Genomic DNA, 22605 nt, shown 5'->3' with positions numbered 1-22605 from the left:
TGCCAAGCAAAGCAATAGTCCTGTTGAAATCCCATTAGTATAGGTTGTATCAGTAACCAACCCTGCATACAGTTCAAAACAACTCAGCCTTTACAGGGACATTGGAGCAGATGTTCTCTTTTTAGCACTATGGCCTGAGCTTTCCTGTTTTAAACATTTACCACTATCAGCTGTTCAGAAGGGGGAGCAAGAGTCCATTAAATGCACAGTTCCAGAATAATTTAACCATGGAAAACATATCTTGCTAAACAGTGGGGCTGTCTTATGAACTGATTTGTAGCTATGTGCAATCATTTGTACTAAGACTCCCCCCCCCCCCAAATACATATGAACATCAGGGATTCTTTGATGTTCTGAGATGGTAGATATTTGTACTTAGGAACGGTAATGTGATGCAGAAAAAAATCTTTGGAGTAATTCTGAATGTCAACATGCCTTGAAGCAAGGGAAATAGTCTCTGTCCAAACCACTAAGTGTTCTGCGAGCTACTAAATAGTATTATTAGTTCACTACCCTTTCTCCATATCCTCACTCAGTTGTTTTCTGGAAAGCTACAGAAATAAAGCCCTGAGGGGGTTGGCTGCTTAGTGTGATTGCTGATGAAACTTTTGTTTTCTCCCAAAAAAAAAAATGCATCTGTGATAAATGCCAAACCTCATCACTGTGAACATGCACTGGAAATTGTTTGACTGAAGTACTCATCATTTTTTCTTATATGTTGTTGTTCAAATAGTTCCATTATTTGAACATACACAGGTAAAAATTCAGCACTAGTTCTGAAATGTTTTGAACTATTCTCTAAATATCTCTGTGTTCCCTCTCAACTCCCTCATTCACATATCCCAAGAGCTTTGTGTTGGCACTTGGAAGACTATTCTTCCACAAAATGTCTTCATAATAAAATAAACAACTGACCTGTCTTAGCTTCTTTCCATGTCAGTACCTGGTAGAACCTCTCCCCATACCTCATTTTGTTGGGATTATTTTTGTGATATTATTTGTAGAGCGAGTTTGGTTTTAGAGACAGACTGAAGGACAATTATCTTTAGCCCTTGCTGACCCTGACCAATTTTGCTTGTAAGAAAAAAGGAAAAGTAGGAATATTCCTGATTTTAGTCTAGTTTCTCTTTTATACAATCTTCTCTGTTTGTAAAACAGTTTTGAAAATATGCCCACAAAATATATTTTCCTACAGATACTTTGGACTAGCTTTCATTTCAGTACTGGTCACAGTACGCTCCCACGCAGTACTTGATGTTGCCAATTTTCATGTGTCCTTTTTTGGCAGAGTTATTAGCCTAACTCTGATTGGTAATCCTAAAAAGGGACTGACCAACAAGATTCCAACCATTGTCTGTGACAAAAGTATCCAGCTTTTAAAAAATTACTGACTCTGTAATTGGTCTATCAGAATCTCTGGCACTTTCTTCAGTAGAACTATGATCATAATAGTACAGCTGTGGTGATTTTGCTTCCCTTTCTGTTTCTGTTGTGGGATAGGAAAGAGGAAGAACCAAGAGCCATCGCTACTGGCCCAAACTTGGCTCCAAGCACAGCTCAGCCACTTACGGAAAATTTAAAGTGACCACCAAATTCCGCACTGATTCTGGCTGCTATGCCACCACGGGTCTGAAGGTGAAGCACCTCTTGTTAGGACAAGAGAAGACGGTGTGGCATTTGCAGTATACTGACTGGCCGGATCATGGATGTCCAGAAGAACAAGGATTTCTGTGTAAGATTTGCTTCATGTTGCTGGAAAGGCAGTTGAAAAGTGAAGTGGTTGTGGTGGTGGTTTTCAATTTCCTTTGAGGAATAAGTCAAGAAAGAGGCCAGAAAACTGTTGGTGCATTTTGCTAGTGATTGACTTTTTCCAGAGTCATGCAGTGGTGGTGCGGAAAGGCAGAAAATATCTGCCAGATGTCACTAGCCTATTTCTCTAGTGTCTTGTGTCAGTCACATACATATACTGTACCTGTGCCCATCCACCGCACTGCCATTGTCTGTACCAACATAGTGCATCAAAAGGATCCTGACCCAAAGCTAGGAAACAATGCTCATTCCATCATAGGGCACAACCTAACTCTCATAGTCCTAACCTGGAAGCAGTTGTGAAGTACAATAACTGAAATGAGCTAATGATAACAAGATGCTAGCAAGCCACTTTATGGGATGGAAAAATGAAATGTTGGTCTGTCACACATTGATCGAAATGACTTGGCAAAGGATTGTTTGCTGACCTTCTGAGAACACGTTGTGATTGGGGTCCCTAGAGGAATGGACATAACTCAGTGATTTATCCAGAATAACCACAACGCATGGATGGAACATTTCTTTCCAGAGAGCTGCTCCTTGTCAGAGTAGATAATTGGAACTTAGAAGTCTTTTCGTTTTTTCTGAACTATCAGTTCCAGTATCCTTCACTGGTTATTCTGGCAATGGTAGTCCAAAAGAAGGAACTTTATGCAAGTTCAGTTGTGTTGTCTACTAGCCTGTTTAAATCCAGTTCATCTGTTCATAAATGTTGAGTTGATTCCAATATTGATAAAGTATAATTTATAATTCAGGTTTTCCAAGTTTTAAATTATTTCCATGGAAGTTTAATATATGGAATTAGAGCAACAGGAATACTGGTGCTTTCCACTCTTGCCTGTTAATTATTCCCTAAAACAAAACACATGCATAGAACTGACATCTTTATGTCTTAAAGTAAAAGGTAAAGGTTTCCCCTGACGTTAAGTCCAGTCATGTCTGACTCTGGGGGTTGGTGCTCATCTCCATTTCTAAGCCAAAGAACCAGCGTTGTCCATAGACACCTCCAAGGTCATGTGGCCGGCATGACTGCATGGAGCGCCGTTAGCTTCTTGTCGGAACGGTACCTATTGATCTACTCACATTTGCATGTTTTTGAACTGCTAGGTTGGCAGGAGCTGGGGCTAACAGCAGGTGCTCATTCTGCTCCCGGGATTTGAACCTGGGACCTTTTGGTCCGCAAGTTCAGCAGCTCAGAGCTTTAACACACTGTGCCACCAGGGGCCCCCATGTCTTAAAGTAGGGGCTCTTAAATTAGTAAGGGATCCATGAATGAGCTTCGTGGGGGTGGAAGGGAGTCAGTATATAAAGACTCAATGATTTTGTTCCTTCAGCTTCCTTCCTGTAACTTTGAAAGTTGTGCTTAGTTGTGCTTAAATTTATTCTTCTGGAGGGGGGGGGGCATACAGCTTTCATAGTTTCTGAAAGAAGTCGATGACCACCCCCCAAAAAGAAATTAGGAATCACTGCATTAGCAGTATTCAAAGGTATGGAGCCCCTGGTTGCACAGTGGGTTAAACCCTTGTTGGCAGGACTGATGATTTGAAGGGTGGGCTGCTGACCTGAACACTGCTGGTTCAAATCCAATCCGGGAAGAGAGTGCGGATGAGCTCCCTCTATCAGCTCTAGCTCCATGCGGGGATAAGAGAGAAGCCTTCCACAAGGATGGTAAAAACATCAAAAACCTCCGGGCGTTCCCTGGGCAATATCCTTGCAGATGGCCAAAATGCAAAGCCATAATAGTATTTTGCAGCATAAAAGAGATGTATAAAGGCAACTTGTAACACTTTTGAGACCATCAAAAGAAGTTTCATGCATAAGCTTTGGTGAACTTCTTATGATGCACCGCAATTTATGTGTCACGACAAACTGGGTTTTAGGTGTATGACGGCAAACAAACACTGCCCAGTTACTCCCATTAGGAGTGGATGGTAATAATAATAATAATAATAATAATAATAATTATTATTATTATTATTATTGACACAACAACATAGTATGACACAGCAAACAAGATAGATATGCTGGATTTCGTATCACAAAATCACAAGTCGAACACTTCCCAAGCGTTTAGGACTGTGCGATGTATTTTCGGACGATGCGTGCAGATCCCAGTAAGGTGGTCTTTTGCAGTTGACAGATCGTAATTTTGTCTGTTTCTGGTTTCCAAATGCTGGCTGAGATCTTTTTGGCACAGCACCCAGTGTGCCAATTACCACCGGAACCACCTGTACTGGTTTCTGCCAGAGTCTTTGCAGTTCGATCTTGAGGTCCTGATAGCAGCTGAGTTTTTTATTATTATTTTATTTCTTACCTGCCTCTCCTCATGGATTGAGGCAACTTACAGGACAATTAAAACCCGTAAATGTTGTAAAAAGTCTATAAATACACATATTAAAATGTATTTCTATAAAATACACATTAAAATATATTTCCATAAAATGTTCTATCAAAATACACAGAATAATAATATGTGACTGAACAAACCACAAACCTGATGGTTTGTTTAGCATGATGTCTACAACCCGTCACTTTTGCTTTTCTGTTCCTGGCAAGTTACAGAAGAGACAGTCCAAAGTAACCAAGTTCATGCCAAGTCTCATGTTCTAGGTTCCCGCTCTCATGCTTAACAAAGATGGTAAGCAGATCTGTGGTGTCCTCCTGCTTACACTGGGAGCAAGCAGCCTAGCATGTTGGCTTTATTAGAGCATAACCATGTAATTAATAAAATAGGTTTTCTATAAACATAAGACAATGAATGGAAACTGTCATAATGGATGAAGCTTTCTCCGCATAGAAAAAACGGTTTGAAGCAGCATTTGTTCCTGTTTGAGAAATAGACATGCTTTAAATTCTACCTTACTGTGCAAAGTAATGCAAAGACCAGATGGATGCTCCTTTCCCATTAGATTCTGGCTCTGACAGGCATTTGTTTCAAGGGGACCTTGCTGCTGTTCTGATCCCAGCCTGTTAATAGGAGGAATTGCTGTAAGTAATGTCTACAGTCATCTGCTTAAGGGACCTAGGGATTTGCAGAGGGGGAAAGAGTGCCTGTGTGTGTTTTTAAAAAGAGCTGTTTAATTTAAAGGACCAAAGTCCCAAGTAGTAATTGACACCCTGCTGGTACTTGCTGGATTCAGTGCCATTTGCTGTCCGGAGGCCAAATAATTAGTGTCTTTTCAGAACTGTAAATTATCATAATTTAAGCAGGAACTTACTCCTCCATACATTTGTCGCCATTCATGTGAAGCTACATCCAATTCTGTGAGGGATGTAATTTTCTTCTTATTCCCATCTTGCAGCCTATTTGGAAGAGATCCAGTCGGTGCGGCGCCATACCAACAGCGTTTTGGACAGCAGTAACAACTGCAACCCCCCAATTGTGGTGCATTGCAGTGCAGGTGTGGGAAGGACAGGTGTGGTTATTTTGACAGAACTCATGATTGGCTGCCTGGAGCACAATGAAGTAAGTAGATTTGTCTACTAAAAGTTGCTTGTTTCTCACTAATAATAGGAAGTGATAATCAAGCACTACCGCTGAGGTAAACTTGGAAGGGACCACAGATTCCAGAAAGGTGGCCTTTTGGTGTGTGGCAGTCAAAATAACAAAACTGTGTTTCTACGATTCTAAGATGCAACCCCCCCCCCCCCCCCAGTATAAATGTCTAAAAATAGTTTGTGTCTGAAAACCATGAGCTCATCTTACGTGTTTTTTTTTGTTAGTGGTGGCACTGAAATTAGTGTGCATCTTACCATCATTGCCGTCTTAGAACAGTGGTTCTCTACCTGGGGTCCCCAGATGTTTTTGGCCTACAACTCCCAGAAATCCCAGCCAGTTTACCGGATGTTAGGATTTCTGGGAGTTGAAGGCCAAAAACATCTGGGGATCTCAGGTTGAGGACCACTGTCTTATAATCAAAGAAATACGATGTGTCCTGCAGCTTCTTTAAGATAGACAGGTTTATTTTAGCAGTAGCCATGATAGATGAGTTCATCATGAACTGTTATCCTTATCAATGTCACACATGGATAGAGGGAAAAGGGAACAATCTTAGTTATCTATATATTTCTTGCATTTTGTCAGGATGTTTAGCTCTTAGAGGTCACGGCTGCATGGCTTGTGCTCCATACTTCGGAGATTTGTAATTCAAACTATTTAGAAGTCACCAAGTTGCCTATCCCCTGACTATGGCACTCCATTCTGATCTAGATCTTACCATTCTCTTAATCATTTCTGGCAGGGGAGCAGGAGGAAGAGCAGGAGGTTAGAGAGAGAAGGAAAAGCGGGAGGTGATGCGCTAGGGTTAGAGCAAAGAGTTGGAGAATGGCAACCCCATGAGAGACATATTAAATTGCCAAGTCTGGAAGCCTTTCCCAGCCCATCTGTAGATTTTTATTCTTTAGCAGACTCTTCTTCACACCTTGCCAAGCATCTTTTATTCATGCAATGCCTTGTTTCTTGCATGGCAATGTCACAGTGTTGTATTATGTATTCAGATAATCTCTACTGAAGACCTATTCAAAATGAATACGTTGCAGATTTACTACATTTGTTGTATAGAAACAGTTACACAATACTGTATTTGTCTACAGCGAGACTGACTTATATCTTTGCCAAATATTTAAGCAAATATTTTGGTTGCATTTGAAATTTCAAAATCTGGCAAATAGTTATGATTTTCTGGAAACATTAGCCATATGCTATGTCTGTTCACAAGCTCAATTTTATCATTCTTCAATTTTCTTGACCTTTTATCAATTGACAGCTGTTCCTTCTTTTATTTTGGTATCTTTGTTGGCTCCTAATGGTAAATGAAAAAATGATTTCCATATTTTAACATTTTTACTAGATCTTTTAAATGATTTTAAAAGATCCAGTAAACTTAGATACTCCATAGAATGTTCTTGTGAAAATGGGATAGCATTTGAATTTTATGGTTTTACTAGAGCTTGGGACTCCAAGTTTTCAAAAACAAAACCTGAAATTCCCAGTGCATATATTGTTCTCATTACTGTATACTTTTCAAATAGAGAGGTTCAGAACTACAATATCAAAGACTGATTTTATTGCAGTAATTCTCAGACAAGCAACACGGATACAGGTGTTCTTTAATTAACAAAGCCTTTGACATAGAAGCACAGCCCTTTCCCCACTTTTCTCATCTTCTGTTTGGAGGGTTTTTCAGCATTAGAATTATGGGAATGAAACTTGGAGAAAGGCAGAGGTTTAGTGTTATGTTCTAGCAGCATAAGATAGATTTTCTAAGCTGATTCTAACTATATTGTGTAAAAGAAGTCCTAGTGCTTTCAAAAGAGACCAGTTTTCAAGTAAGAATTGCAGTCCAGCAGAACATACTTTCTCCTAAACAGAAAAGTATTTTTTCAGAAATAATGAGTTTGAGCAAAATGATCAGAGATAGACTGCCAGTATTTAAAGTACATTTTTGAGGTGCTAGCTGCCTGGTGGTGCAGCGAGTTAAACCGCTAAGTTGCAGAACTTGCTGATCGGAAAGTCAGTGGTTCAAATCCGTGGGGTGGGGGTGAGCTCCCACTGTTAGCCCCAGCTTCTGCCAACCTAGCAGTTTGAAAATGTGCAAATGTGAGTAAAACAATAGGTACCGCTTCAGCAGGAAGTTAACAGCACTCCATGCAGGCATGTTGGCCACATGACCTAGGAGACTTCTATGGACAACACCAGCTCTTTGGCTTAGAAATGGAGATGAGCAGCAACCTCCAGAGTCAGACTCGACTAGACTTAATGTCAAGGGGAAAACTTTATCTTCAACTGCAAGCCAAAGTTTTCAACTTGAATGGTTCAGATAAGGTATATCTGTCCCAGAACTCTTAATAACATGAAAACTAGACTTGGGAAAGAAAGATATAGCAACTGAATGTAGAAAAAAATCAGGCCAGATGCTCAGCAATTTTAAGAGTAAGGTTGAGCTGAGCTAGTCTAAACTTGCCTGCATTTTTCTCCTGCTTAGACAGGGCCATGTTCTGACAGGCTTAACAAAGCAATTAGGTCATGAGCTGATGATCAGATTCCACCCAACAGCATTCTTTGCTGCAGTGTTGACATTTAGCAAAACGAGGGAAGGAAAAAGAAAGGTCTCCTTCTGCATACATTTGAACTGAGAGTAGTCCTGTTCGGTTCTTTGGATGGATTGTTCCACAAAGGGACTTAGAGGAAACATGGCCTTTGGATTCTAGGCAGTGGGACATGGTTTTTGCATTCTGAGTAGAACTCAAGTATATTGTTCAACAATGGAATATTCTGCCTCAAAGTGTGATGGAGTCTCCTCTGAAAGTTTTTAAACAGACTGGATTGCCAACTTTCAGGAGTGCTTTGAATGTGCAATCCTGCATGGCAGGATGTTGAACTGGATTGCCCTTATGGTCACTTGGAAATCTATGTACACATCATTGCCCCTCTCCCCAATGAGAAAATAATAAGCAGGTATTTGGGATGATATTGAGTTTATCAGCCTCATTCAGAAGGGCACCTAGCTCATTCTGAAAGTAAATGGAGAATATCTCATGTGCTGGATCTGAATGCCAATGAGGGCAGGAAGAGTGAAAGACTTTCCTGACATGATGACTGCCATCTTGATGTCTTTAAAAAGGAGATTATTATAGCATTTTTAAATAGTAAGGACAATGACTATTCATGGCTAAATTGTTGCATTGGCTGTATATTATTTCCAGTGCCAAAACTGGTACCAGTTACTAATAGAAGAAGACAGGTTCTAATTAATGGGTTTCCCATAGGCAGCCGATTGGCCACTGTAGAATCAGAAAACGGGGCCATATAGCTTAATGGCCTGATCCAGCAATTCTTCCTATGTTCCCCTCCCCACCCTAATATGTGATGCATGAGAAACTGAGTTAATACCAGATTGAACATATATGCAACAATGTAGTTCCCATACAAACCCTGCAGTTATATGATGTGATTAGGACTCAACTTGTTTGCTATGTGGAGATAGTGTATTTCCACAGTGAAATATCCATACTGGCTGAAGAATTCTTGAAATGGTAGCCACAAAAACAACCCCCTCCCTAAATTCTAGCACTAACATATTTTTAAAAATACAAATAGCATTGCTGTGAGTGAGGGGATGATAATTTTGGGGATTTTAACAGGCACAGAAGAAATATTTTCCTTTTCCTCAATTACTATCTCCCTCTGATATTCATATTTGCATAGAGTGGAAATTCCCAGTTCAACACCATTGAATCAACACTATTGTAGATTCTTCCATCCCAGAAAAAAAACATACTATATAATATTCTACAGCAGGGCTTCTCAACCTATGGGTCCCCAGGTGTTTTGACCTACAACTCCCAGAAATCCCAGCTAGTTTACCAGCTGCTGGGATTTCTGGTAGTTGAAGGCCAAAACATCTGGGGACCCACAGATTGAGAACCACTGTTCTACAGGTTGCAAAACACACACACATAAATTGAACAGAGTCCTAATCTGTAATCTGGTTTTCTTTTCCTTACCAATATTCATTTAAGGAGTACACACAAATATTTATATGATTTTTCCTTTGATTTTACAGAAAGTCGATGTTCCAGTGATGCTGCAATATCTCAGAGAGCAGAGGATGTTCATGATTCAGACTATCGCTCAATACAAATTTGTCTATCAGGTTCTCATCCTGTTCCTTCAAAATTCCAGACTCATATGACAACCTCTGAAGAGGTCCTTCAGTCACAGTTAGACAGTCTTTTGATTCTGTCTTTGTTTATACAATGTATGTTGTTGGGTTTTTTTTACAGTATTTTATGGCACATTGTCAATGTTGCCTCAACAGTAAGGAGACTTTCTTGGACCTACAGATTCTTTTATACAAAATAATTTATTGTTATTATTTTCCTGCAAAATGATGTGTGAATTTCCTTAATTTGTGAAACATGTAATGATTTTTATTGACACATCTTCACTGCAACCTGCCCTTGAGAGTAGGAGATCTTCCCATCCACAGAGGTTCTCTTGTCCTTTGCATTGCTGTATGACATGTAAGGCTGTTTGGGGAAATAATGTTTTGCAACCACTTTTTCAGTGCTGACACGATAAAGACTCTTGTGGAAAAGGTTTCTGTCCAAGTTTTAAAAATTAAAGCATTTCTATAATATTATTAAGACAAAGCAAATGGCTGTCCTAAGTCAGTGTTCTCCAGCTTGATGCTGTCCAGATGTGTTAAATTGCAGCTCCCATCTTCCCCAGTCAGTCTGGGTGCTTCAGGTTGTGGAAGGATGCTGTACAGGATGCATATGTTAGATAACACAAAGAGAAAATACTTTTGATATACTGTTCAGATCCCACAGTTGGGCAAGAATTAATATAATGCCATGGTTGTGGGTAGAATGCACGTGTGTGTGTATGTGTGTGACACACACACACAAAACTAATTTTCTGTATGAGCTTCACTTCTAAATACTTTGCTAGAAAAATAAAAAAAATCTCTTCTCCCACATGTGAGCCTGAACCTTGACTCTGGAAATGCTTTTATGTGACTCTGGAAATTCATGGTATCTAATCTGAAATACCTTGAACTAAGGGAGGCTCCCAAGCCAAGCCATTTTTTGATTATGTGTTTCATAGGAGAGAAGGTATTACAATGCTTTCTGTGGCAATCCATTAATATGAATGAAAACAGCAACTTCCACTAATTTCATTCATGTTTGAACAGCAGAGTTCTTATCCATCAAAACAAAGCAGTTTGGGCCTTACGTATTTCAAAGATGTGTTTTTCTCTGCCATCTAGCCTGATAGTTAAAATTTGTTTTTATCATATATGCCTATTAGTAATAATGATGATGATGATGATGATGATGATGATGATGATGATGATAATAATAATAATAATAATAATAATAATGCTTTATTTATTACTCACCCATCTCTCTGGGGGGGACTCAGATCAGTGTTTCTATACATTAAAATAATAATAATGATAATAATAATAATAATTATTATTATTATTTTTGTTACCCACCTCTCCTTATGCCTCAATACAGTACCATAAAATACATATATTAAAATACATAGTGCAAAGATTTAAACACTATACTAATAGAATATACATTTGAAATTAATAGTTTAAAATGGACTAGGTAGGTTTACCAGAAGAGATGGGTCCTTAATTGTGTTTTAAATTCTGTCAGCTCATTTAGCTGTTGGAGCTCCTCTGGCAGGTCATTCCACAGTCCAGAGGCAGCCCATGAAAAGGTCCTCTGCGTGACAATTGCCAATCAGATTCTGGCTGGTTGAAGTAAATGTCCTCCAGCTAAAGCTGATTAAATGGGAGAAGGCAATCCTATAGGTAATTGGGACCCAGACCATGTAGGGCTTTAAAGGTCATAACCAACACCATCTATTCCAGTTTTATCTGTTCTGACTGGCTATGCCTCAGTGAGATCCTTTTAACTTGAAATCTTGATGACTGGCCATGACAACCACACACTTTTCAAATGAGTTATCCTATCCACAACTCCTCTTGTTCATGTCGATCTGTTGTTGCAAATTGTAACTAGATAGTAATGTAAGTAAGGATAGGACTAATCCAGAAGGGCTCTTACTGTGTACCTTCAAACATACTCAGTTTTAGATCTGTATACACACATGTACATAAAATAAATCTGCTACTAGTTTAACCGGTGGACGCCTTTTAATCCTAATAGAGTTTAAAGACTGCAGTCCTTTGGAAATGTCCTTGGATATCATATCCAAAAGGATGTAATCATCAGCACTGAACAGAATGAGACTTACTTCTGAGTAAACTTGCATACAATTTTCTTCAATTACTGTAGCTGATGAATCAGTTGAAATTTCTACACATAATAAAATGCAAACAGATTTTCCATGGGAAATAGAGAACTCAAACCACCCCGAATGACTGGGGAAAGAAAATACATTGAAATATCTCTTGTTGATGCTCCTTTAGAGATGCTGTTACTGTTTTAGTGAACTCCGGTTTTCAGTCCAGCGTCTCCTTGTTGATGCCAACATATCTCTTGTTAAATTAGCTGCAACCATTTAAAGTCTTTTAGTGGCATCTGCGTGATAATTGCACAGAGACGCTTTGTATCTGGGAAGCCAGCCAAGGAATAAACCTTGAAGCAAAGTGTATTAAATTAGTGATCTCATTATAGCTTTTTGAATAATTTCCTAATGATGAATTAAGTTTGAACCCAGAACTGTCAAGTCCCATTGCTCCATTTGGCCTGACAGGTAGAGATTAAGATAGGGGAAATAATCGGCTCCAAGGTCTCAATACTATGAGATCTGGATTGCAATGGGTCTATTCTTGGCTTTTCTGTAAGTGCACAAACAAAAAGAACTTATTTAATAAGCAGGAATAATGGAGGCTTAAAGGGAAAAGTCGGCAAGGTATTGCCAAGGCTATTTGTCACTGTGTTTGCTCATCTTGCACAAAGAATTTTAGGGGAGCTTTCTGCAACGAAGAACAATGCCTACGAGCAAGCCAAATTGTTAACAGCATAATCAGGAACCATTTTCATGCTATTCCTAAAATGGCTGATGGTGCTGAAAGGGACTTACTTATTTTCTTTTAATTATTGTTAAAATGCATGTACCATTCACTGCAATTTTCACAGATTTAATCTTGATGAGCTTTGTGTAACATCTTACTCCAAATGAGAGATCTTTATGTATCTTCAATGATTCCTCATTGGCCTTATTTGCAATGGTGATTTCAAGATTTATTTGATTTAAGAAGGGCATAGTAGGCTGTTTAATTAATGGCAAAATTTTACCAAGCCAGAGTACCTTTTCAGCATGCATCCAAGGGTGGGAAAGAGAGATTCTGATATTTCATGAGTCCCAGAGGAAATCGCAAACATGAATGTAAGGCACCACACCTTGGTGGGTAGAACACATGGCTTTTCATTCAGGTTTAATCCCTAGATGCAGCTTTTGTTGATGTTGTTTGCCTTCTGATGGATGGTGAACTTGTGGTTTTCTTGGCAAGATTTGTTCAGAAGAGGTTTGCAATTGCCCTCCTCTGAGGCCGAGAGAGAGTACAAGTTGCCTGTTGCTGTTTAAGTGAATAGCTCCGTGTCTTTATAACAGTCTGGTTAGATTACTCTGGAACAATACATGGTCCAGGTTGTGGGGTGACGACAGAGAACACTTGATGCTAATTTTGAAACAATGTAACAATACTATTGGTTTCTACTTGATTTCTTGACCAAGTTCAAGCTGCTGGTGATAATTTTTAAAGCCTGGTTTTAAGTGGCTGATGATCACTGGTGACTAGTGTTGGTTGATCAAGACAGTTCTTAATGAACTCTAATATTTTGACAGATTTTTCTCCAAGTGGAAAGTGTACAGCTCAGAATGAGTTACAGTACGACCACTGTATTTGGTGGAGATATGTTCCTGGACTTCATATGGATATGTGAAATTGAAAATAATAGCAAATCCTATTATTTTCAGTGGGACAAATGATTTGAGGTACTGAGAAAAGACTGTAGCTTGTACAATAGGCTTTGAAGGAATAAGGAACTGAAGGAAAGCAGTAAATATCAGAAACAGCCACTAAGTGATGTTTAGAGAACTTTTACTGTTACAATTTTTTTTGGAACCCTAACATTGAGCTAAGATGACTCTACTTGGGGTCGGAACCCACAGTTTAAGAAGCCCTGATCTACACCTTACATTATACATACAAAATAACTGGAGAATGTCAAAAATGAAAGTCATGCAGTATTTAATAATGTCAGAAGTCAATAATCTTAAAATCTTGCTGCTGCGCCATAAAATATAGAATTTAAGATACCTTTAGAAGAATTCAGCTCACTATTGGATAGCAAGCATCATGGCTCTATATTTAAAAATGATTTTACATATTGCTGGAATCGTGAGCAGTGCCTAGTTGGGTGAGGAAAAGTGTGACTGTCAGTTCCTTTGTTAGAATTTAAAAAAAATAATGATTTAGGACCATATGATTAACAGTACCGGAAGTTGCATGTTTCAACCCAAGCTTGTAAAAATGTACATGTGCGATCGATGCAACTAATTTGCAAGGCTAGTGATGATTTTTTTCAGAAACCTGATATTTTAAAAGAAATCCCAAGAATGTATCATGATAATCTTCCTTTTTAAGCATTACTAATCATCTGATTGTGCCTTCAATTGTAATTTCTTTGCTATTCATTTTAATTGCTATTTAAATCACCATTAGTAGCTATGAGTAGTTAGGGAAATGGTAAATTCATCTACCTTGTGATTTTGTACATACCTTCTGATGTTAAATCCCATTAAATATTAGTGAGGCTTACCCTATGTAAGCAAGAATGGGACTGCAGCCAAAAATAATTCACTCTTCCCAGAAGGAAAGTCGCTTGTCACATTATCATCATCTTCCCATGGGTTATAGCCTGTATGTCAAGCAACAGATGATATTCCTCTGGCATAACAAAAAGCTTTATCCTGTAGTCTAAAAACAAGGCTAGTGCAGTTTAATTGACTTTCCTGTGTAATTTGGGAATAACTGGCCACCTTTTTTCTGAAGGTACAAAGAAAATTCCTGGGTTGTTTCAAATCATTATATACTTCTACGGATTCATCAAAGGCAACCACAGAATTACCATAAATTCCTGGGTCATTTCAGTGTATTGAAAATTCCTGTGTAGTTTCTGCTTTGGATGAAATTGTATTCCCTACTATAGTCATTCTACAAAGCCATGTAAAACAGCAAAATAGTACACCATCTCGAGGCCAAACAATCCCAAAATGCTTTGCTGTTAGAATCATAGATGGAATTGCTGCTACTCAGAAATATATTTGCCTGAATCTTGTTAATCCCAACTACAGTAGACCTATAGAATCAGTGGGAGTTATCTGTGTTCTGATTTATCATTTATCATTTAATAATTTATTCTTTGGATTTGCTCTAATAGGAGTAGGGCAAGAGAGAAATAATGTCAAGAAATTAATTCATTGCTACCGCCTTAAAAATGTTTTCTTCTTCCTTCTGCTTCTAGCCAGTTTTTCCAAAGACATTGCTTTAGAATAAAAATGCATGGTAGAGGCATTAGGACTGATGAGATCAGCTCTGATGGGAAGGTTGCAGTGTAGATGATTCTGAACAGCACCTGTATAATTAAAGCTGTAGTGTGCTATAGAAATTTACATGCTAAAATGGCAATCTTATAGCCAGTTTCCTCATTGTAAGCATCACGGAAATCAGTTCTCTTCTGTGTATAGGATTCCACTGTAAGACTGTGTTATTATACACTTAACAAAGAAATAATTTCCATTGAACTTTGTGTGGCTTACTTCTGAGTAGACATGTATAAGATTATTACACTGTAGATCAGTTTTGTATCACTGGATTGTTGATATCTTGGTTTTACTACAGTTTTTATGCACCAGCTGGAATTTAGTTAACTTGAGTCCAAAGTCATTATGGAAGAGACATAAGTACTTCTGTATGTATACATTTTGTAAACAATTGAATTCAGTTGTTATTATCTTCATAAATTGATTATGACTGCCATTAATCTTTTTTATACCACTGAAAGCCTAAAAATCTATGCATGCAATTTTGTACGCTAATGTATATTCCTAATGTATATTCCTATCAGTACATAAGCTTGTGCTTGTCGGTTTTGTTTTGTATAGAACCGATTGACTTTTGACAGTATTTTTGCACTTTTTCTCTTTCCCTGTTTTTATAATGTTTTCTTCATCAATAATAATTGGAATATTTTTTTACACCTTACACTGCCTTTGTGTAAATATCTGTCTTTTGCAATGTAAGAATGTTTTGACTCAAGCTTTTTGTAAGCGGCTATGCTTAACCATATTATGCAATAAAACCTTTTTCCTGAAAATTCTGTTTATTTCCTCATCATTTTCAAAATGAGATTTGTACATTCTGTAAGGCAGGGGATTGGACTGGATAGCCTTGTGCTCTTTCCTAACTCTCGCTAAGATCACACTAAGCTGTGCTTTGTGTTAGATATGGCATGTTGCTTTAGAAACAATGCTCCCAAAGATGAGCAAGCAAACCAGTTTGTTTCAACCATTTCTGGTATTTCTTGCCCAGTTGTCATTTTCTGTTACAAAGTTAAAAAAACCAGTTTTATATCATAGCCCACTTCTAACCAGGAGAGAAAACATCCAGGAGTGTGTTTCTTCCTATGAGGCTTAGCCCGCTTCTAACCAGGAGGGGAAATGCTCAGGAGTGGGTTTAAGAGCCCCATAGAAACCATCCAGGAAGGTGTGTGGTCATGGCGGAGAGACGGGCACATTAGGACTCCAAGGAGAGTGTCAGCTCTGGAGGGCGACTGGGTAGAGCAGCAACTCCCTTGCCCCAATGGATTGGGGGGGGGGGATAGTGAAACTGGGAGGCCAGCCGAACGTCCGAAAGGGTTCTCCACTTAAAAGAAGAAGAGGAGGAGAGAAGAAGAGACATGCAGAAATGTAAGTGTGAAAGAAATAAAAAGGTATTGGAAAGAGGCAAGGGGACTCCCATGAGAAAAGAAGAAGAAATCCTAGGAAACAGGGAACAGAGGGAGAAACAAAAGAGCAAGAACGAGAGAGGGATCAATTTATATTGGACTAGAAAGAGAGGCTGACCGTGAAACAAATTTGTTGAGTCTACAAGGGGGCTAAAAGTAAACAAGGGGAATACCCAGAGCGTGGGAGGAGGAGGGGTGTAGAAACCAACCAGGAAGAGAAGGGGGTTTTCTCTCCTGGATAACCAGGAGAGAAAATGCTCCAGACTTGGTTTCTAAGGGGCTCTTAAACCCCAATGGTAGCCAGATTATTGGTTGAATTAAAACAGTTTCTCATATATCAAAAGGTTATCTGAAGGTATTCCGAGGCATGGGCACCAACGCTTTGAATTGGAAGGTTACATTTGAAGCACCAAACCACCTTGTAACCCCGTTCGGATTTATTACGATTAACTAATTTATTACGATTAATTCGCCCATACCTAGTATTTACACAAAACAGTGTGAAGCAGTATGCAGATGTTGAAGGATTCTAATGCAAGGTCTTTTTTTCTTTTTTATAGTGTGAAGCAGTATTCTGGAAAGTTTTTCTAAGACTAGTGAAGAACTGAAGGAATCCTGCACCTCATTCTTCTTAAATCTATTTCTGTTTAAAAAGCCAACATTCCTCTGCTTCATAGGTGTTATGCATTTGAGGTGTAGTGAAATTTTTTGCTGTCACCAGATGTAATGTTTTAGTTCTTTACATTAAAGGTGGGTGGGAATGGGGTGGCTTGCGAAACTAACAATGATATTTTGAAACAGCATTTTTCTATGAATTTTTTTATGTTGGTTGTAAAACTGTAATGTTTTTCTGTCACTTGTGAGCCATCTGCTTTTATACCTTTTTTGTTGTTGTTTTGGAGAGGAGAAAAAGTACCAATAGGCCACTTGTCCCAGCAGCCATTCAAAGCAATGTGCGGAATGTAATGCCTTTTTGTAAGATGTTTTATGATTTTAAAAATAAATTTAGTGAACCCCCAAAAAAGAAAATGTCCTTCTTAATATGTGAACCTAAATATTAATTTCAATCTTGCATTTTAAATTCAAACATGACAGATTGTTTTTGGTAAGAACACTGAGAAAAAAGTTGAGCAAAATGAAGTTCAGTATTTTTATTAAGTCATTTGTGCTGTCTCATTTCACTGAATAATGCTACTTATAGGCAACCAGGACAAAGCGAAATATTTCACTTTTACATCAGCACTGGCTTCTACTATTTGGGCAGAAGGCAAAAATGCATACAGAAGTAATTGCAGAGCACTGATCATTGGGCAAACATATGCTTCTTAAAAGGCATTCACATGCAGGTCAACTTGTTTACTCCAATGTGTTTGCATAGTACAGAAGAAGAAGAAGCACAGCCTTGACTGGATGGATGGATGGATGGATGGATATATGTTGATTTGACATTTTGTTGAGTCAAGTGGTATACTATAAATAAATTAAATAAAATATAGATATGTCAGCACTACAAGGAATTATGCATTAATCATTATCCATGTAGATAGTGGCTGCATTTGGAAATCACAGACATTTTGTTTTATCATGAATCTGTTCAATCACTGTTGAACTCTTCCAAGCAATTTGTCAATTAGAATTCTGTTTGCTATGATGTTCAAAGCCAGATTCCATGAGTTGTTCCTTTCCTAACAAGGCAGAGACATAAACCAAGATTTGTTCTCAATTAATGGCTTTGACTTTTTGAGAGAGAAAAGAAATCACAGAGGAAGCCTCCTCATTTGCCCACTCCTATTGGTAGAGCAGTTAAGCAGACATGATCAAGCAGCATATACAACATACTTTTTGTTCGCTCTAGGTCTATCATGACATGATCTAGTGCTATTAAAACTGGACAGGTGAAGACAGGAAACGTGCAAAGGTCATGATAACCACTGGGGCAGTAAGTATACAAAAGATGAAAAAGTTATAAAGACTTAATTTCAAAGGAGTGCTCTACAATACATTTTTGAAGCCAAAATGCATGTTATTAGAATGTGAAGGCAAACAAGCAATCAAGGCTCGAGCAATGTTGTCCCAATTTAATTAATTGCTTTGCATGGCGAAGGTACATAACACATTAAAATGTATAAAGAAAAGAATTGGTCATCTCTGCACATGATTGATCAAAGGCGTGAACTGTATGAAACCGTGGCATTTCCTTAGGGGGGAAAAAGCATTCAAAAATTAATTCATCAAGGCTCAAGATATTTCACATAAACCTCAGAGAATGCAAGAGGCAAGGCCCAAGTGCACCACATGTTTGTCATTCCAATTATTTTACAGAAAAGCTTTCATCCCACATCAATTTTCAAAGCACTCCTGAAGGTTCCATAGCAAGGCTTTTAAAGAAAGGTTGAAGGATTGCATAGATTCAAAGACTCAGTGGGCCTCTAATTCCTTTTTGATCTCTATAACGTATGGATGATCTTTCCCATGTGCTATCTCCATGATAGCGATTGCCTGCAAAAAAGGGGAAAATACAATTGATTCACATAGCCTGGGTTTATAAAATACTCTCGTCAGGGATTCCAAAGAGTCAGAAACCTCTGGCTGGTTTTTGTCCCCTTAAATGTACCCAATTGAAAACAGCCCATTTGATTGTAAGTATGAAACCATATTATATACACAGCACCTTTGATCCTAAGAGATCTCCAAGCTCTTTTGAAAAGCACAGACAAGCAAAAAGTTAAACGACATTGTTCTCTGCCTTTCTATTCCAATCTTAATAGAAAATGACTTTCCCACAGGGCTGCTCTAAGCCAGGTTTAGGCCTGTCTGTGCTCAAAAAAGTTCTATGACAGATTGAAGTCTGGGTGGCCGACAGGACTGGATGATGTTTCACCCATTGCTTGAAGAACCATAACCCCCTACTTGCATGGCCACCAAACAACTGCAGAGCCCTCTGCAGAGGCCCCTGTAACCAATTTTGCCTGAAATTCTGACACAATGGCTAAGGCTTCAGATACTACACACAGAAGCAATCCTTATTAGAATAGAGTCACAGAATCAATGGAATTTACCTTTGTGTTGCCTCACCACTCAACCATTGATTCAATGGGTCTACTCTACTGCAAACAAAGAAAATATGTTTTCCACAAAACCAACTGACATGAAACAAAAACTGGTCTTTTTGACTCTCATGCAAGAACAAAAACCTAACAGTGGTAAACAGTTTTTTAAAGGGTGAGACAATCTGCATTTTATTTTATCTCCATTCCGAATTCATCTTCTGCATCCCTATCTCAACATGTAGGATTTTCTAGCTACAGGGGAGAAAATATTTTGACTACCATATGCACTAACATTCAAGTTAGCTACTGAAATGCAATCTGCTCTGAGCCATATGCCAGCTTCCACCAGAGCCAAGAACATTCAGTTTCTGAGCAGCTTTGTACACAAAATCAGAGAAAGAGTGACTTCTCAGGGAAGGATCCTTTTGGGAAAACCATGTGTAGGAATCAAACTGATCAGCTCCTTGCCGGCACCTTAACTAAAAGAAAATTCAAAACCACCGAAGACTTAACAACCCCTAGATCTAGGATTTCGAAATCTATAATTTTAGTAGAGAAACAGGCTCTTAATTTAATATTTTGGTACAAGATAGAGATGGCCTGAAAAATGTCATATTTCATTGTTGCAGCCATAGCTCTGAATATCTGATAAACCTAGATACAGATATACTTCTATAAAAAGCACTTCTGTGTATAACTTAAGGAACTTAATTTGGAGTACAGTTTTTCTAAGTATATATACCTTCTTCAAAGCTTTAACGCCAGCAGTTCTGTTTTCCAGGCCCATGTATAGTCTCCCCAGTTTCAGCCACATGGAGGCCACGTTGAGGGAATATAAAGGATAATGTTTGCTACAAAAAAGTCAGGAAAAAAGGAAAGGGAAAAGAAACACATATTAGATTTCACCAGAGCTTGAAAACTCAGTTAAACAAAGTTCTACAGCAGCTCAGCTGAAGATCATAAGCCTCAGCCTGACATGACCCTGATATCACACAGGGCAAAAACTCTGCTCATTTTTCCCTTTCTTTTAAATTATTGTCATGGTTAATTCCTGGAGTTCTCATGAAAGAGCCTTTGGTCAACGGATGCTCTTTCAACATGTCATGGCCTCTTTGCAAAGCATTGTACACATTTGGATGAATGTTCATTGAAAGGGTGGTAACCCAAAAGCAGTCCTACAAGGTAAAGCATCAACCCACTAAACTATCACGGTTGTACAAACCAGCCTAAACCAGCTTAGAAGGCCAGGCTCTGAGCCAGTAAAAACTCTGAAAATCACTGGGGTGATAAATCTCATTCAGGCCCCAGGGAAGGAGTGTGCCCTTGTGTCTTCCAATCACCACGCCCTGCCAGCTGATCTATGACCTCATACTGGCATCCAATTCAAAGGGAGAGGCTTGCTCACACTCCCCAGCTGGAGAGAAAATCATGCCTGAAGATAATAATTTGCTGAAGAGCCTTCTGATGGGCTTACACATAAGAATGGCAAACACAAGGCAACTACAGCATCCCCAAGCTTAAAATGCTGACAGTGGCACATCTTTACAAATGGTGCTTCCCAAACAAATGGTTCTGGGTGACTGGGAAATATTGGCTTTTAAAAAACAACGGTCTTGTCTGAAGAACTGAAACAGCTCAAATTGAACACAAAGTGAGAAGGCTACAATAAAAGATGACAGGCTCTTCCATCATTGCCACATTTATGTCCTTATGGTCTCTTCCAACTCTTATGATTCTACAAGAAGGAATGTGAAGTTATATATGGTTTTGCTAATATACAACCCTTTTCAAGTCCTAAGATCTCTATCCCAGCAAGTTGCCAGGATTACTGGTAGAAGCAAGGGATAGGACCTTCAAAGTGGACTCTTACAACTCTCTAGGCTCACCCTGGTATTCTAACTATTGGTAGCTGAACTCACCCAATGGAATGGTTTCAACTGTTTTAATATTTATGCTAATGAGTATTTTCGTTCTAACAGTAACTATGTTTATATTTTTACTATGTCGTTGCTGTATGTTCTTTAGTATTGATATTGAATGCTTTGCCATGTTGAAAATTTTGTTGTTGTTGTTGTGGCTGCTTGAAGTCTCTGCAATTTGCTCCCTGGGGAAGCTACAATTGATCCCTCCTTGCTCTGTTTTCACTCGGGGGGAAAGACTTTCCCCAAGTTTTTTTCTGAATTATCTGTAAGGGATTTTTAATTTTACTTTTTATATTATCTTTTTTGATTAATTTAAAATGGTTTTATCTCTATAGCTGTCAGGCATCCTATACATGTAGTTCCTGAGTTAAATACGTCCAACTTACACACACCTAGTTAAGAACGGGGGTGGCACAACAGGAAGTGAAAGAAATCTACCCCTAGGAAGGGAAATTCACTCCTGTAAGAATTATCATGGGGAAAGGTGTCTCCACTGAAGCTTTCTCATCAATCCTTGTTTACACAACAAGCAATTTTTTTCAAAATCCAATTACCACAGGAACATAAAGTGAAGTGAAATCTTCTGAACAGGTCACAGGCAACAAAACAAACTCTACAGGAGTATTAACCCTTCCTTATACTATCTAAAGAACAACCTAAAGAATCTTATTTGTAACTTGGGGACTGCCTGTACTGCAATCATAGATTTATAACCTAGAGTTACTTGTCAATAACTTTTCAGTATCCAATAATACAATTGCCAGCCTGCCACATTCACAGCTTTCTCTTTCATAGATTTAATTATTCATGAGTTTGTAGCTGCTGCTTAACTAGCTCAACCTCATCCAAAGCATCAGCCCTTTTTTACCACCATCTGAATACAGATATTCTCTCCTTCAGCTGACAAATTTTAACCCCCTTTCCCAATAATCCACACCTCAGTTCCCTCCTTCTGCTGCCTGGTTTTAAACCCTGCTGAAATGAATTTAAAATCTGACAGCAGGAGAGCTGAGAAGTTAGATCATTGGGACAGGGGTTTAAACATCTGGCCAAGTCTTCATGGGGAGAAAGAGAATGAAGGGCAAGGACTGATGATGGTGGGCAAGAAGTGCTCTTTTTGTCCTTTTATAGCAGATTCTCAACCTGTGGGTCCCCAGGTTTTGGTCTACAACTCCAAGAAATTCCAGCCAGTTTACCATCTTTTAAGATTTTGGGTAGTTGAAGGCCAAAACCTCTGGGGACCTACAGGTTGAGAACCACTGTTTTATAGGTACCTTCCTTCAAGCTAGAATATGACTGTCATCATCAGTGCAGCAATGAGCTGA

The 22605-nt window shown here is 38.7% G+C and overlaps 2 protein-coding genes across 2 annotated transcripts in view; one reads left to right on the top strand and one right to left on the bottom strand.

Annotated features, from left to right (window-relative positions):
* The window catches only part of ptpn14 (protein tyrosine phosphatase non-receptor type 14), a 154160-nt gene extending 138482 nt beyond the window's left edge, over positions 1 to 15678 (top strand). Inside the window, exons 17-19 of the mRNA XM_062972045.1 lie at positions 1501 to 1732; positions 5112 to 5275; positions 9375 to 15678. Coding sequence (XP_062828115.1) covers positions 1501 to 1732; positions 5112 to 5275; positions 9375 to 9503 — 525 coding nt within the window. The 3' untranslated portion in view covers positions 9504 to 15678. The remainder of the gene's footprint in view (positions 1 to 1500; positions 1733 to 5111; positions 5276 to 9374) is intronic.
* Positions 15679 to 17444: 1766 nt separating this feature from the next.
* smyd2 (SET and MYND domain containing 2) overlaps positions 17445 to 22605 on the bottom strand; it is a 58422-nt gene continuing 53261 nt past the window's right edge. Inside the window, exons 11-12 of the mRNA XM_003216018.4 lie at positions 20101 to 20209; positions 17445 to 18807 (exon numbers count right to left, since the gene is read on the bottom strand). Coding sequence (XP_003216066.1) covers positions 18727 to 18807; positions 20101 to 20209 — 190 coding nt within the window. The 3' untranslated portion in view covers positions 17445 to 18726. The remainder of the gene's footprint in view (positions 18808 to 20100; positions 20210 to 22605) is intronic.

The sequence above is a fragment of the Anolis carolinensis genome, chromosome 1 (assembly GCF_035594765.1).
Source record: "Anolis carolinensis isolate JA03-04 chromosome 1, rAnoCar3.1.pri, whole genome shotgun sequence".
Lineage (NCBI taxonomy): Eukaryota > Metazoa > Chordata > Lepidosauria > Squamata > Dactyloidae > Anolis > Anolis carolinensis.
Note: the sequence above shows the minus strand (reverse complement) of the source record. Positions and strands in the feature narration are given on the sequence as shown.